Here is a 12,361-nt window from a genome sequence, read left to right as displayed (position 1 = left end):
TGGGAAAGACTGTGAACCTTTGATCTGGACGAATCCCAGGTGAGGGGCAGGTACAACTGCGTCAGTTGTATAAGGAGGAGCAACTGCCAGCCATTTTGTGCTTGCATTGTTTGCTGGAGTGAGCACATGCTTGCACCCTTTTGATCAAAAGAAATTGCCTTGTCAAGATTTTCAATGTCTCTTGTGTGTCTGTTTTCAGTACCAAAGGGTCTTTAATTCCAACAGTGTGAGGACACGTGTGAGGACATAACCACACATTCACTGCCCTGGGATGAAGCAACTGGTCAGTTGCTTTAACCTAGGAGATCAGGATGAGGAGGTGACACTCACATGGGGCCCCAAATGCCAAGAAGGAAGAGCCTCATGCAAAGGAGACTTTGTGAGGTGGTGGGAGAAGCCATTGCTGCATGCTAGCAGGGAAACTGAGGAGTTCTGAGAATGAGGTCACCTGTGAGGTCAAAGCTTGAAGGAGGTCTTTGAGCTGCACTGTGGGCCACTTGTGGGGAGCAGGATTGCAAGCTGAGTGTCCTTGTTCAGGGCCAGCCACTATCCCAAGCACCACATGTGACTCTGTGTGACAACAAAGGCTTCCTCCCTTGGCGGGCTCTTTACCTGTCACTGCTGTCAGGGCCAGGGAAGGTCAAGACCCTAACCATTACTGACAATTACTGGTTCAGCCATCCAGGATCCAAAATGGTGACTGGGACATAGACTGCATGAGCTCCAGGAATCAGGGACCTTGTGAAACAGAGAAAACCATAAATAGAGAGATAAATGAATCAAGGACAAAAATTGACAATATTAAAGAGGAAGTGACCCATGATATGGAAAACCTCAGAAAAAAGAATGAAGAAGAAATACAAAAAAAAAATTGGAAGGCCACTCCAGCAGACTAGAACAAGCAGAAGACAGAATGACAGAACTTGAAGTTAAAATGTAAATTAAAGGAAAAATTGAAAAACTATTAGACAACTCAAGTCCAGTGAAAGGAATATGCAAGAACTCACTGACTCCATCAAAAGACCAAACCTGAGAATCATAGGCATTGAAGAAGGAGAAGAGGTGCAAGCAAAAGGAATTCATAATATATTCAACCAAATAATAACAGAAAATTTCCCAAATCTAGAGAAAACTATGCCCATTCAGGTACAGGAAGCCTCTAGGACACCAAACAGACCTGACCAAAATAGAACTATCCCACGACATACTATTATTATAACAAGTACAGAGAACAGAGAAAGAATATTGAAGGCTGTAAGAGAGAAAAAACAAATAACATACAAAGGTAAACCCATCAAAATCACAGCAGATTTCTCAATGGAAACATTAAAAGCAAGAAGAGCATGGAGTGACGTCTTCTGGGCACTGAATGAAAATAACTTTAACCCTAGGATATTCTACCCAGCAAAACTATCATTCAAAATAGATGGAGCAATAAAAGTCTTCTATGATAAGCAGAAACTAAAACAATATATGACCACCAAGCCACCACTACAAAAGATTCAAGGAATTCAAACAAAACCATGAAAGGGCAGGCAGTACCAAACCACAAGAGAAGAAAAGGCAAGAAAGTAGAGAGTAACATTGATTCAGCTGCAGACAATCAAACCCTTAAACAAAAAGGACAACATAATGACAGAAATCACCACATACCTATCAATACTAACACTGAATGTTAATGGACTTAATTCCCCCATCAAAAGACACAACTTTGCAAACTGGATTAAAAAGGAAGATCCAACAATCTGTTGTTTACAGGAGACCATCTCATCATCAGAAACAAGCACTGGCTGAGGGTGAAAGGCTGGAAGAAGATTTACCAAACCAATGGCCCCCCAAAACAGGCAGGGGTAGCAATATTTATCTTGGACAAAATAGACTTCAAATTTACATTGATCAAACGAGATAAAGAAGGACACTCCATACTAATAAAAGGAGAAATACACCAAAAGAAAATAACAATTATCAACCTATATGCACCCAACGTCAATGCACCCAATTTCATCAAACATACCCTGAAGGACCTAAAAACACAGACTCCAACACCGTGGTAGTGGGAGACTTTAATACCCCCTATCACTAATAGGTAGGGCATCCAAACAAAAAATCAATAAAGAAATCCTAGATCTAAATCACACCATAGATAAATGGACCTAACTGATGTCTACAGAATATTTCATCCAACTTCTGCACAATATACATTCTTCTTAGCAGCTCATGTAACCTTCACCAAAATTGATCATACCTTAGGACACAAAGCAAGCCTCAGCTTGCTAATAGAAATTATACCATGCATTCTGTCATAATGCATTAAAACTAGAAATCAACTACAAAAACAACAGTAATAAACATGCAAACAATTGGAAGCTGAACAACACATTGCTCAATGATCAATGGGTCATTGATGAAATAAAAGAGGAAATTAAAATGTTCCTGGAAGTCAATGAAAATGAAAACCTGACCTACCGGAACCTATGGGACACAGCAAAGGCAGTCCTAAGAGGAAAGTTTATAGCCATGACTGCATATATTAAAAGGTCAGAAAGATCTCAAATCAATGACCTAATGTTACATCTAAAACTCCTAGAAAAACAAAAAGAAGCAAATCTCAAAACAAGCAGAAGGAGAGAAATAATAAAAATAAAGGCTGAAATCAATGAAATAGAAACAAACAAAAACATACAAAGAATCAATGAAACAAAACACTGGTTCTTTAAAAAAAATATATAATTGAAAAACCACTGGCAAACCTGACTACAATGAGGAGAAAAAACCCAAATCAGTTTTTACTGATTTTTCAGAAATGAAAAAGGGGAGATAACAACAAAGACCAAGGAAATCCAGGAAATCATCAGAGCCTACTTTGAGAACCTACACTCTAATAAATTTGAAAATCTTGAAGAAATGGGCAGATTTCTAGATACTTACGACCATCCAAAACTGAACCAAGAGGAAATTAATCACCTGAATAGACCTATAACACAAAATGAAATTGAAGCAACAATCAAGAGTCTCCCAAAAGAGAAAAATCCGGGACCTGATTGATTCGGTGCTAAATTCTATCAGACCTTTAAAGAAGAACTGATACCAACCCTCCTTAAACTGCTCCACAAAATAGAAAGGGAAGGAAAACTGCCTAACACATTTTATGAAGCCAGTATTACTCTCATCCAAAAACCAGGCAAAGACACCTCCAAAAAGGAGAACTATAGGCCAATATCCTTAATGAACATTGATGCAAAAATCCTCAACAAAATAATGGCAAACTGAATTCAACAACACATCAAAAAGATCATTCACAACCAAGTCGGCTTCATCCCAGGGATGCATGAGTGGTTCAACATACTCAAATCTATAAATGTAATACAGCATATTAACAGAAGCAAAGACAAAAACCACTTAATCATCTCAGTAGATGCAGAAAAAAGCCTTTGACAAGATCCAACACCATTTCATGATAAAAGCTCTAAGAAAACTAGGAAGAGAAGGAATGTACCTCAACATTGTAAAGGCTATATGTGACAAACCTACAGCCAACATCATACTTAACCGTGAAAAAATGAAACCATTTCCCCTAAAATCAGGAACGAGACAAGGGTGCCCACTATCCCCACTCCTATTCAACATAGTCTTGGAATTCCTAGCCAGAGCAATTAGGCAAGAAGAAGAAATAAAAGGAATACAAATAGGTAAAGAAACTGTCAAAATATCCCTATGTGCAGATTATATGATCCTATATCTTAAAGACCCAAAAATCTCAACCCAAAAACTCCTAGACACCATAAACAACTATAACAAGAGGGCAGGATATAAAATCAACTTACAAAAATCATTAGCTTTTCTATATACCACCAACGAACAAACTGAGAAGGAATATATGGAAACAATTCCATTTACAAAAACCTCAAAAAAAATCAAATACCTAGGAGTAAACTTAACAAAGAATGTGAAAGACCTCTACAAGGAGAACTACAAACCCCTGAAGAAAGAGATTGAGGAAGACTACAGAAGATGGAAAGATCTCCCATGCTCAAGGATTAGTAGAATCAACACAGTAAAAATCCTACCAAAAGCAACCTACAGGTTTTCAGTCCTTCCCCACCCCAGAACCAGAAGGAACAGAGCAGATACTATTTGCAAAGTTCTGAGTATGTGTTTTTTACCTGCCTGGAAACACCTATAGGACTGGTGTAAGGAACTTTCTATGGCTTAAATGTATTCTCAATGGAATTCACATGTAGCCCAGGTGATGGAATTTAAGAACCTTAAAGAGGTCAGTAGATCATGAGTGCTCCTTCCTCTTGAGTGGGATTTGTGCCTTCGTGAGACAATCTCCACCCAGGATGCAGCCTCTCTCTGCGTTCCTCCATGAAAGAATGCCTTTTATAAAGCCCTCACCAGATGCGCATGCCTTCACCATACACTTCCCAGCCTCCAGCACTATGCAAAATACATTTCTGTTTTGTATTAGTTAGCCATTCTCCAGTGTTTTGTTACAGCAGCAAAAGGACTGAGACAGCACTCAACTATTTTTGCATAACTTGGGACCTGAGCAGGAAAAGTGGCAGAAACTCAAAAACATTACAAGGTAAACTACAAGCCCATGGATGCCTGGACTGAGAGATTGCAGGGGGAGACAGATAGTAGCCTTCCTAAGGCATAAGGAGGACTGGGGCACTCTGGGAAATTAAGACATTCCCAAGCAGCTGTGCATATGGGGGAGTTTAGAAAGTCACACACACACACACACACACACACACACACACACACACACACACACAGGCTCAGAAAAGGCCTGAGAAAGACCTGCAGTATTGGCGTGGCCAGATGCCTCATCTAAGAGCAAGGAAAGCTGAGTAAGCTAGCAAGGAAATGATCAGAAAATGCTGGAAAGGACAGTGGTCTTCCCTGTCTGTCTTTGCATCTTCCTCTGCCTCTCTCCCTTACCCTCTCTCACGCGCCCTCTCTTTCTATTTATTTCTTTTGGTGTTTTTTGTTTCCTTGTTTCAGCTCCTGGCATTAAAGGAAATTTATGTCAAAACATGAGCTGAATACAAACTAGAGAAACAGAGACTTTGGGGAGCATGTGTGATAAGGAATAGTCTTTGCAAAAATAATTTGGAAAATTCTCAAAATGAACAGGCTACTACTGTAGCTTTCAATAATTAAAGAGGGATTTTCTTATTTCCAAAGTTACCACATCTTAATTTTCAAATACTGAATTTTTAACAAAAAACCCCCCAAAACACAAGGCATACAAGAGAACAGAAAAATATGGCTTATTTGAATGAACAAAAAATACGGAGAGAGAAAATATTGGTGAGGAAGCCCAGACACTGGACTTACTAGACAAATACTTATCTTAAATATGATCAACGAGCTAAGAGAAAATATGGGCAAAAACTAAAGGACTGAGAACTAAAGAAAATTCCTCAAAACTGAAGGACGTGTCTCTCTAGATATCATCTAAAAGCCCAACACAATAAATTAAAAAGCAAAGGGAGGCAAATATATGTCACTATGGAATTTCACACATTACAGCTAAAAAGAGAATGCTGCAACTCTAAAACCAGACCACCTTTAAAGGATTTCTATTAAGAGACACCTGTGGGTTAGCATATGGGAAGCCTTGGGTTCAACGCACAGTACCAGGTGTGGTAACACACACCTGTAACCCCAGCTACTTGGGAGGCAGAGGCAGGAGAATCACGAGTTTGAGGCTAGCCTGGGCAAAGTTAGGAAGACACTATCTCAAAGACAAACTATGAACAGAAGGGCTGGGAGCATGGCTCAAGTGGTAGAGTGCTTGCCTAGGATGCACAAGCCCTTGGGTGTAATCTCTAGTACCGAGAGAGAAAGAGAGAGACAGAGACACGCAGAAAGAGCTGAATAGCCAAGATATGGAATCAACCAGAGTTTATCAATAAATGCATGGATAAAGAAAATGTGGTATATATACACAATGGAGTACTATTCAATCATTAAAAAAGGATGACATCCTGTCATTTGCAACCACATGAATGAACCTAGAGGACATTATGTTAAGTCAGACACAGAAAGTTAAGTACCGCATGATCTCACTCATATGTAAAATCTAAAAAAGTTGAACTCATGGAAATAAATAGAGGTTACCAGAAGCTAGGGAGAGAAGGGAATAAGAGGAACAGGGAAAGGTTGGTTAGTGGGTATGAGGCAGGCTAAAAACAGGGACTCCCCAGATCCCATGTAACTTATTCTGGGCACATTTCATGGTAAACTCTTTCTCTCAGCCCCATGCTACCCTTTCCTGTGGCAGACTGTAAAACAAGAAACATTGGGGTGATTCTGCTCTCCATTACCTCTCAGGTAAAAACAATGCTGCTCACACCCCATGCATAATGACTAAAATACCTGAGTGTGTGCAGAGCAATGTCAATCACCCTCACTCGACCCTCTGAACCACGCAAATCTTGAAACAGAGAACTACTCTCTGCATTCTGACTCCATCCCACCTGGCCAGGTGAGGCCACCATTGCTTTATGAGGCTCTTCCCTTTGCCTTTAGTAAACTCTGTTACCCCCCTTACCACATCCACATGTCCTGCCTGGATGCTTCCATGTGAACACAAAGAATTTGGTAATTTTCTGATCAGACACTGCAGGAGCCTCCAACAGGTTAAAGCCAGAGTTGAAGACTATGTTCTGACGTCTTACTGCATAGTAGGGTGACAAGAGTTAACAGAAACATATTATATGTTTCAAAACAGCTGGAAGAGAGGACTTGGTATATTCTTGCCACACACACACAAAAATGTTTAAGGAGATGGAAATACTAATGAGCCTGATTTGATCATTCTAGTAGGTATGCATTATCAAAATGTCACATTGAGCCTCAAATGTGTATAATTACTAAACGTCAATTAGAATTAAAAAAATAAAGTAATAATGAGTTACAGATAAAATAATAATGACTTACAACTGTCATGGACAGCAACTTCACAGAGCTCTTGGGTTTTCTGACCCCTCCAGAGGGGCTCCTAGAGAGAGAGAGGGAGGTGCTCTCTCTCTCCAACTCAAGTGGTATCGGGTCTAAACTGCCAGGTAGAGGACAGGACAGTTTAAGACAGCTAACTTCTCAATTATCAGAGTTAAATAATGTCTAAAATTGAATGAGCCCAAACCAATATGAATGTAGTATTTAGCTTCTGGAGATAATTACTCAAAGAATTATCTAGAAGAGTTGCAGGAGTTTTTTGTGTGTAAGTTTCTTTGTATGAGAATATTTTAGGAGGGCTCTCACAGACAACATGGTGATGTGCCCAAGCTAAGCCAAGTGGTGGCTCGGCTCAGGGAGGCAAGTGACCGGGGAATGCCCCAGATATGGAGACTTCCATTGTCAGGAGCACAAAGTTACCATTGCTGGGTTGGAAAATGCAGGGAGACTACCATCCCTTACTGACGTTTCATGCATCCCCTCCAATAGGAAGCAATGTGGAAGAGATAGTGATTGGCAATGCACGTTTCCTAGCATGGGATGCTGGTGACCAAGAGTCACCCTTCATCTTCATCTCTCCTGGAGCACTTGCTATTCCAACATGGAGTCTGAAATAGCTGTGGCTGGTACAGGCAGAGGACTTCTGTGACTGGAGAAGAACTCTACAAAATGTCAGCACACCAGGACCGAAAGAGTGCTGGACGTCTGACTTTTGCTAGTAGACAAAATGTTAAAGAATGAATGACTGTAGCAGAAATCGCCATCTGTGAATTAACTTCTGTTACACATCCCTGGTGGCCATCCGGGGTGCTGTGCTCTTTCTGGGAAGGATGAAGCCTAAGTCTTAAGTGGGTGACGTCAGGATTTAAGATTTGATCTCTGCGGACGTCCTCCACAGTCTTTGTGTAAATGAAGGCTGGACTTTACCTGAAATTAGCAAAAATTTATGGCTTAATATCTCTATTGCAAATAGATGTAAAGAAAATTACAAGCACTTATTTGAATACAAAGATGAAGTCTCACAATTTGCTTTCTCATTGGCTCCTTCTGAAGTATGTTATTAAAGCATTATAATTGACACTTTCCTCATAATGAGTGCTCTAAGGACATTATTCAGCCTGTGGTAAGCACAAAGGAAGACATACCAAACTTTGAGAGTTTACCAGCAGTAAACTCTCCCTAGTTCAAGGTTGTTCTCTTCTTGTTCTGCTAAGTCAAAATACAAATCAGTGCAGACACTGTTTCCATTTTAGTTGTTAGTCAATCATAAATCATGATTAAAACTGTCAAGTGATTTTTTTCATAATTGGAAAATATTATGTGTAAAATGTTTACCCAGAAATGTAGCATTCTATCCATATTTTAAAATAATTTAGCTCCAATCTCTTTTTTGTGGTACTGGGTTTGAACTCAAGGCCTCACACTTGCTAGGCAGTCACTTTGTCACTTAGCCTCTCCACCAGCGCTAGCTATAGTCTCTTTAGGTATTAAGTTACATGTCAAGTGATTAAGGTGAATTTTAGAGTATAAGTAAAGCATGCTTTCCAAGCAGCACAATAATTAACTTGCAAATTCCTTATCTCAGGAATTGGAATAGTTTGAGATTTCTTTCTGTTTCTGTAAGTTTTCTCATGTCTTCTACCACACAAATGAGTTGTTTAACAATTATAAAGCACTTTGGATGCTTTTGAGAATTTGATTGTCATATATTATTCGTACTAAGAAATAACTTAATCCAAACCTTTTATGTTTGATTAGGATGTTTTTGAAAAATATCTGAAAGTTGAAAGTGTTTCTGGCAAAATTAGAAACAAAATTCTCCTGTGTTAAAACATTATAGAGTACTCTATTGGTATGTCTTTCATGCTCTAAAAATTTGAAGGTTGATTCAAACCTTCTAAAACCATGTTTTAGGATATTCAAGAAAAGGAATAACTACTTTTCATACCAACCTTTTAAGTTTTATGAAAATTTTGGTAAGGAATAACAATAATACATACTATAAGCATTGATGGAGCTTTGGAAGTTCGTTCTATAAGATATAAAATATCCAGCATCCAAATCCAAATCAGGCAGGCATGGCAGATCAGAGTTAACACTGGATATTTTGTGTTTTATATTGTGTTATAATGTTAAAAGTACAAATACAATATTTGATATTTGACAACATACTCTAACAAAAGTAAGTCCTAAATTACTAAAAAATGAAAAAATTTTAACTATGTATCTATCACTTTGATAAAAATATTTTAAATGTATTTTAAAATACTTGCAATTCAACTTGGATCCTTTTCCTATTATGTTATTTCAGAACCCGAGGCAATGCCCGGCCATTCCCGTTCTTGAGGCATGTGAACAAAGAGGCTAGGGTAATTTGCCTACAAGTCATCCAGTGAAACTGTTTTATTTCTCAAATCCAATTATTTTATCTCTAAATTGCTCCCTGACCACTTCCTTTTTGTCATAGCCTTTTCATGTTAATTCTAAACTTAGCGTTTTCCCTTCCTTTTGTGACCCAAACCACCAGTCCCTAGGTAGTTGCCTGTGTCCTGTGATCTCACTGTCAGCTTTTTGTAGTGCCCTAAGCTTCAGCTTCTCCCCATAAGTTAGGAGTTCTTAACCTTTTTGGAGAAAAAAATGTAAGTAGGAGGAAATAAGGCAAACCCAGGAAACCAAGAAAATAACTTCCTTTGAAAAATTCCAAACATCAGAAACGTTTTCTAAAGCCTAAATATTCCCCCAACTTCTTTTCATCCACCCTCCTATTTATCCATCCATCCATCCATCCATCTATCCAACCCCTCACATTGAGCAGCAACCCTGCAACATCTTTCTGGTGGCATTATAGAGATTGCTGACAGCAACTTCACAGACCTCTTGTCCTTGCTGACCTTTGCACAGGAGCTCATGATAAAACCCACCCAGGCCTCTTCCTGGGCCACTTGTCTGGCTTCACAAATTCCCTCACAAGCACAACCCTTTTCTGAAAGTGGCATTTGCTTTAAGATTTTGGATTTCCAAATTCTCAATGTGGTTTACTTCATATTTGAAAATTAGGAAAAATGTGAAGATACCCCTACCAGTAAGAAATTGCGTTTCAAAATCAAAACAAGATACACTGCGTTCCATCCGGATCTCAGGCCACGGTGCTGGACCCTGTTTCCCTCTCCTCGGCCCCCGAGAGTCTGGCACGCCTTCTTCAGGGTTCCCAGGCCCGTTCTCCAGGGCCGGGCTGACCCCCCGACTCGCTAGCGCTTCACGGAGAACTTCCAAAAGGTAGAAAAGATCGGAGAGGGCGCGTACGGAGTTGTGTACAAAGCCAAAACCAAGTTGACTGGAGAAGTGGTGGCGCTTAAAAAAATCCGCCTGGACACTGAGACTGAGGGTGTACCCAGTACTGCCATCCGAGAGATCTCTCTGCTTGAGGAACTTAAGCACCCTAATATTGTCAAGCTGCTAGATGTCATCCGCACAGAAAATAAACTCTATCTGGTTTTTGAATTTCTGCACCAAGATCTCAAGAAATTCATGGATGCTCTGCCCTCGCTGGCATTCTTCTACCCCTCATCAAGAGTTACCTGTTCCAGCTGCTCCAGGGCCTAGCTTTCCGCCATTCTCATGGAGTCCTACACCGAGACCTTAAGCCCCAGAATCTGCTTATCAACACAGAGGGGGCCATCAAGCTGGCAATCTTTGGACTAGCCAGAGCCTTTGGAGTTCCTGTGCGTACTTATACCCATGAGGTGGTGACCTTGTGGTACCGAGCACCTGAAATCCTTCTGGGCTGCAAATACTACTCCACAGCCGTGGACATCTGGAGCCTGGGCTGCATTTTTGCTGAGATGGTGACCCGCCGGGCCCTATTTCCTGGAGATTCTGAGATTGACCAGCTCTTCCGGATCTTCCGGACTCTGGGGACCCCAGATGAGGTGGTTTGGCCAGGAGTTACATCTGTGCCTGATTATAAGCCGAGTTTCCCCAAGTGGGCCCGGCAAGATTTTGGCAAAGTTGTGCCTCCCTTGGATGAAGATGGACGAAGCTTGTTATCGCAAATGCTGCACTATGACCCCAACAAACGGATTTCGGCAAAAGCAGCACTGGCTCACCCTTTCTTCCAGGATGTGACCAAGCCAGTACCCCACCTTCGACTCTGATGTCCTTCCCAAAGCCATCACCTTCAGTCTCACCCTCTCCTCTAGTGTGGGCTTGATCTGACTTGGCTCTGGGCCCACGCAGGTGGGCACTCTGATCTTTTCTGGCTGCCTTAGCACTCACCTTCCCCTCTTGGCCAGCCAATTCTGGGCATTCAGAAGTGGAGGGGAGGAACAGGTCAAAAGGAAAGGAAATTTCAGTATTAGATGCACTTAACTCAATCTTTACCACCATCTGTCACTCCTCTTAGTCATCACTGAGGAGGACTCAGTGATCAAAGCAAATCAAAACAAAAACTGACTTCTCCCCCACCATCAGGTTTGCCATCCCAATCTCTGAATATCATATAATATTTCCTGTGGTTAGGATGACAGGTACCCCAAACCTCCTGCTGCCACTGTTTTTATAAAGGTCAACTGATAACAGGGGGCTAAATTAGAACATTTGAGAACCAAGAAAAACCAAGGGGTCTCTTTTGAAGAATTAGGTTAAAAAAAAATAGATCAAATCAGTTTATGCCTCAGTGTTTCACATCACTTAACAGGTTGGGAGACTCAAGATGCAGGCTCATTGGGGAGAAGGAGAAGAAATGATTCCCTGCGGTTCCTTTGTGTGTCCCTCCTATGAGCAAGAGGGGTTTGGGAGGCCCAGTGGACAGGGATTGTGCTTCACCATGGCCTTATAAGGCAGGTGAAAGAAGTTTGAATTTTTCTTTTAGGATTTTTAGTTCTTCAGTTGCCAGGAATCCCTGCTCCCATCTTCCTCTGAAAGCCACTCCTTGCCTCATAGTGGAAGTGAAGGTTTAGATGTCATTTTGAGAATACTGACACTTTTTTCAGGGTTGTGACTGGGGGTACAGTGGGAGGAGGAATGACTGGGAAAAATATTTCTTTAAAAGAAGGATGAACAATTATATTTATATTTCAGGTTATAGGTTATAGTAGTTTTTTTGTCAGAGTGGCTGAATTTGCTGCCATGTGCACCTTGAGGTTTTGTAATTCAGGTTTTTTTTTTTAAGTACTATTTTCTTTTTATTATTTTCTTTCTCCCACCTCTTGTCTCCAGTGCTCTATTAACATTATTTGTAATTTAGTTTGTAATTCATTAAAAGAAAATGTTCTTTAAAAAAAACAAAAACAAAATCAAAACAACATTGAAATTCTGTCTTACCCCTGTCAAAATGTCTATCATCAAGAAAACAACACTGAATGATGGAAAGGATGCAGGGTGGAAAAGG

At 40.4% G+C, this 12,361-nt stretch overlaps 1 protein-coding gene across 1 annotated transcript in view; it reads left to right on the top strand.

The window, feature by feature from the left end:
* LOC141415483 (cyclin-dependent kinase 2-like) overlaps window positions 1-12,128 on the top strand; it is a 105,880-nt gene extending 93,752 nt beyond the window's left edge. Inside the window, 2 exon segments of the mRNA XM_074052195.1 lie at window positions 10,225-10,509; window positions 10,512-12,128. Of these exon segments, the coding sequence (XP_073908296.1) occupies window positions 10,225-10,509; window positions 10,512-11,126 (900 nt within the window). The 3' untranslated portion in view covers window positions 11,127-12,128.
* Window positions 12,129-12,361: the final 233 nt, after the last annotated feature.

The sequence above is a fragment of the Castor canadensis genome, chromosome 13 (genome assembly GCF_047511655.1).
Source record: "Castor canadensis chromosome 13, mCasCan1.hap1v2, whole genome shotgun sequence".
NCBI lineage: Eukaryota > Metazoa > Chordata > Mammalia > Rodentia > Castoridae > Castor > Castor canadensis.
This window is presented reverse-complemented; position numbering and strand designations above follow the sequence as displayed.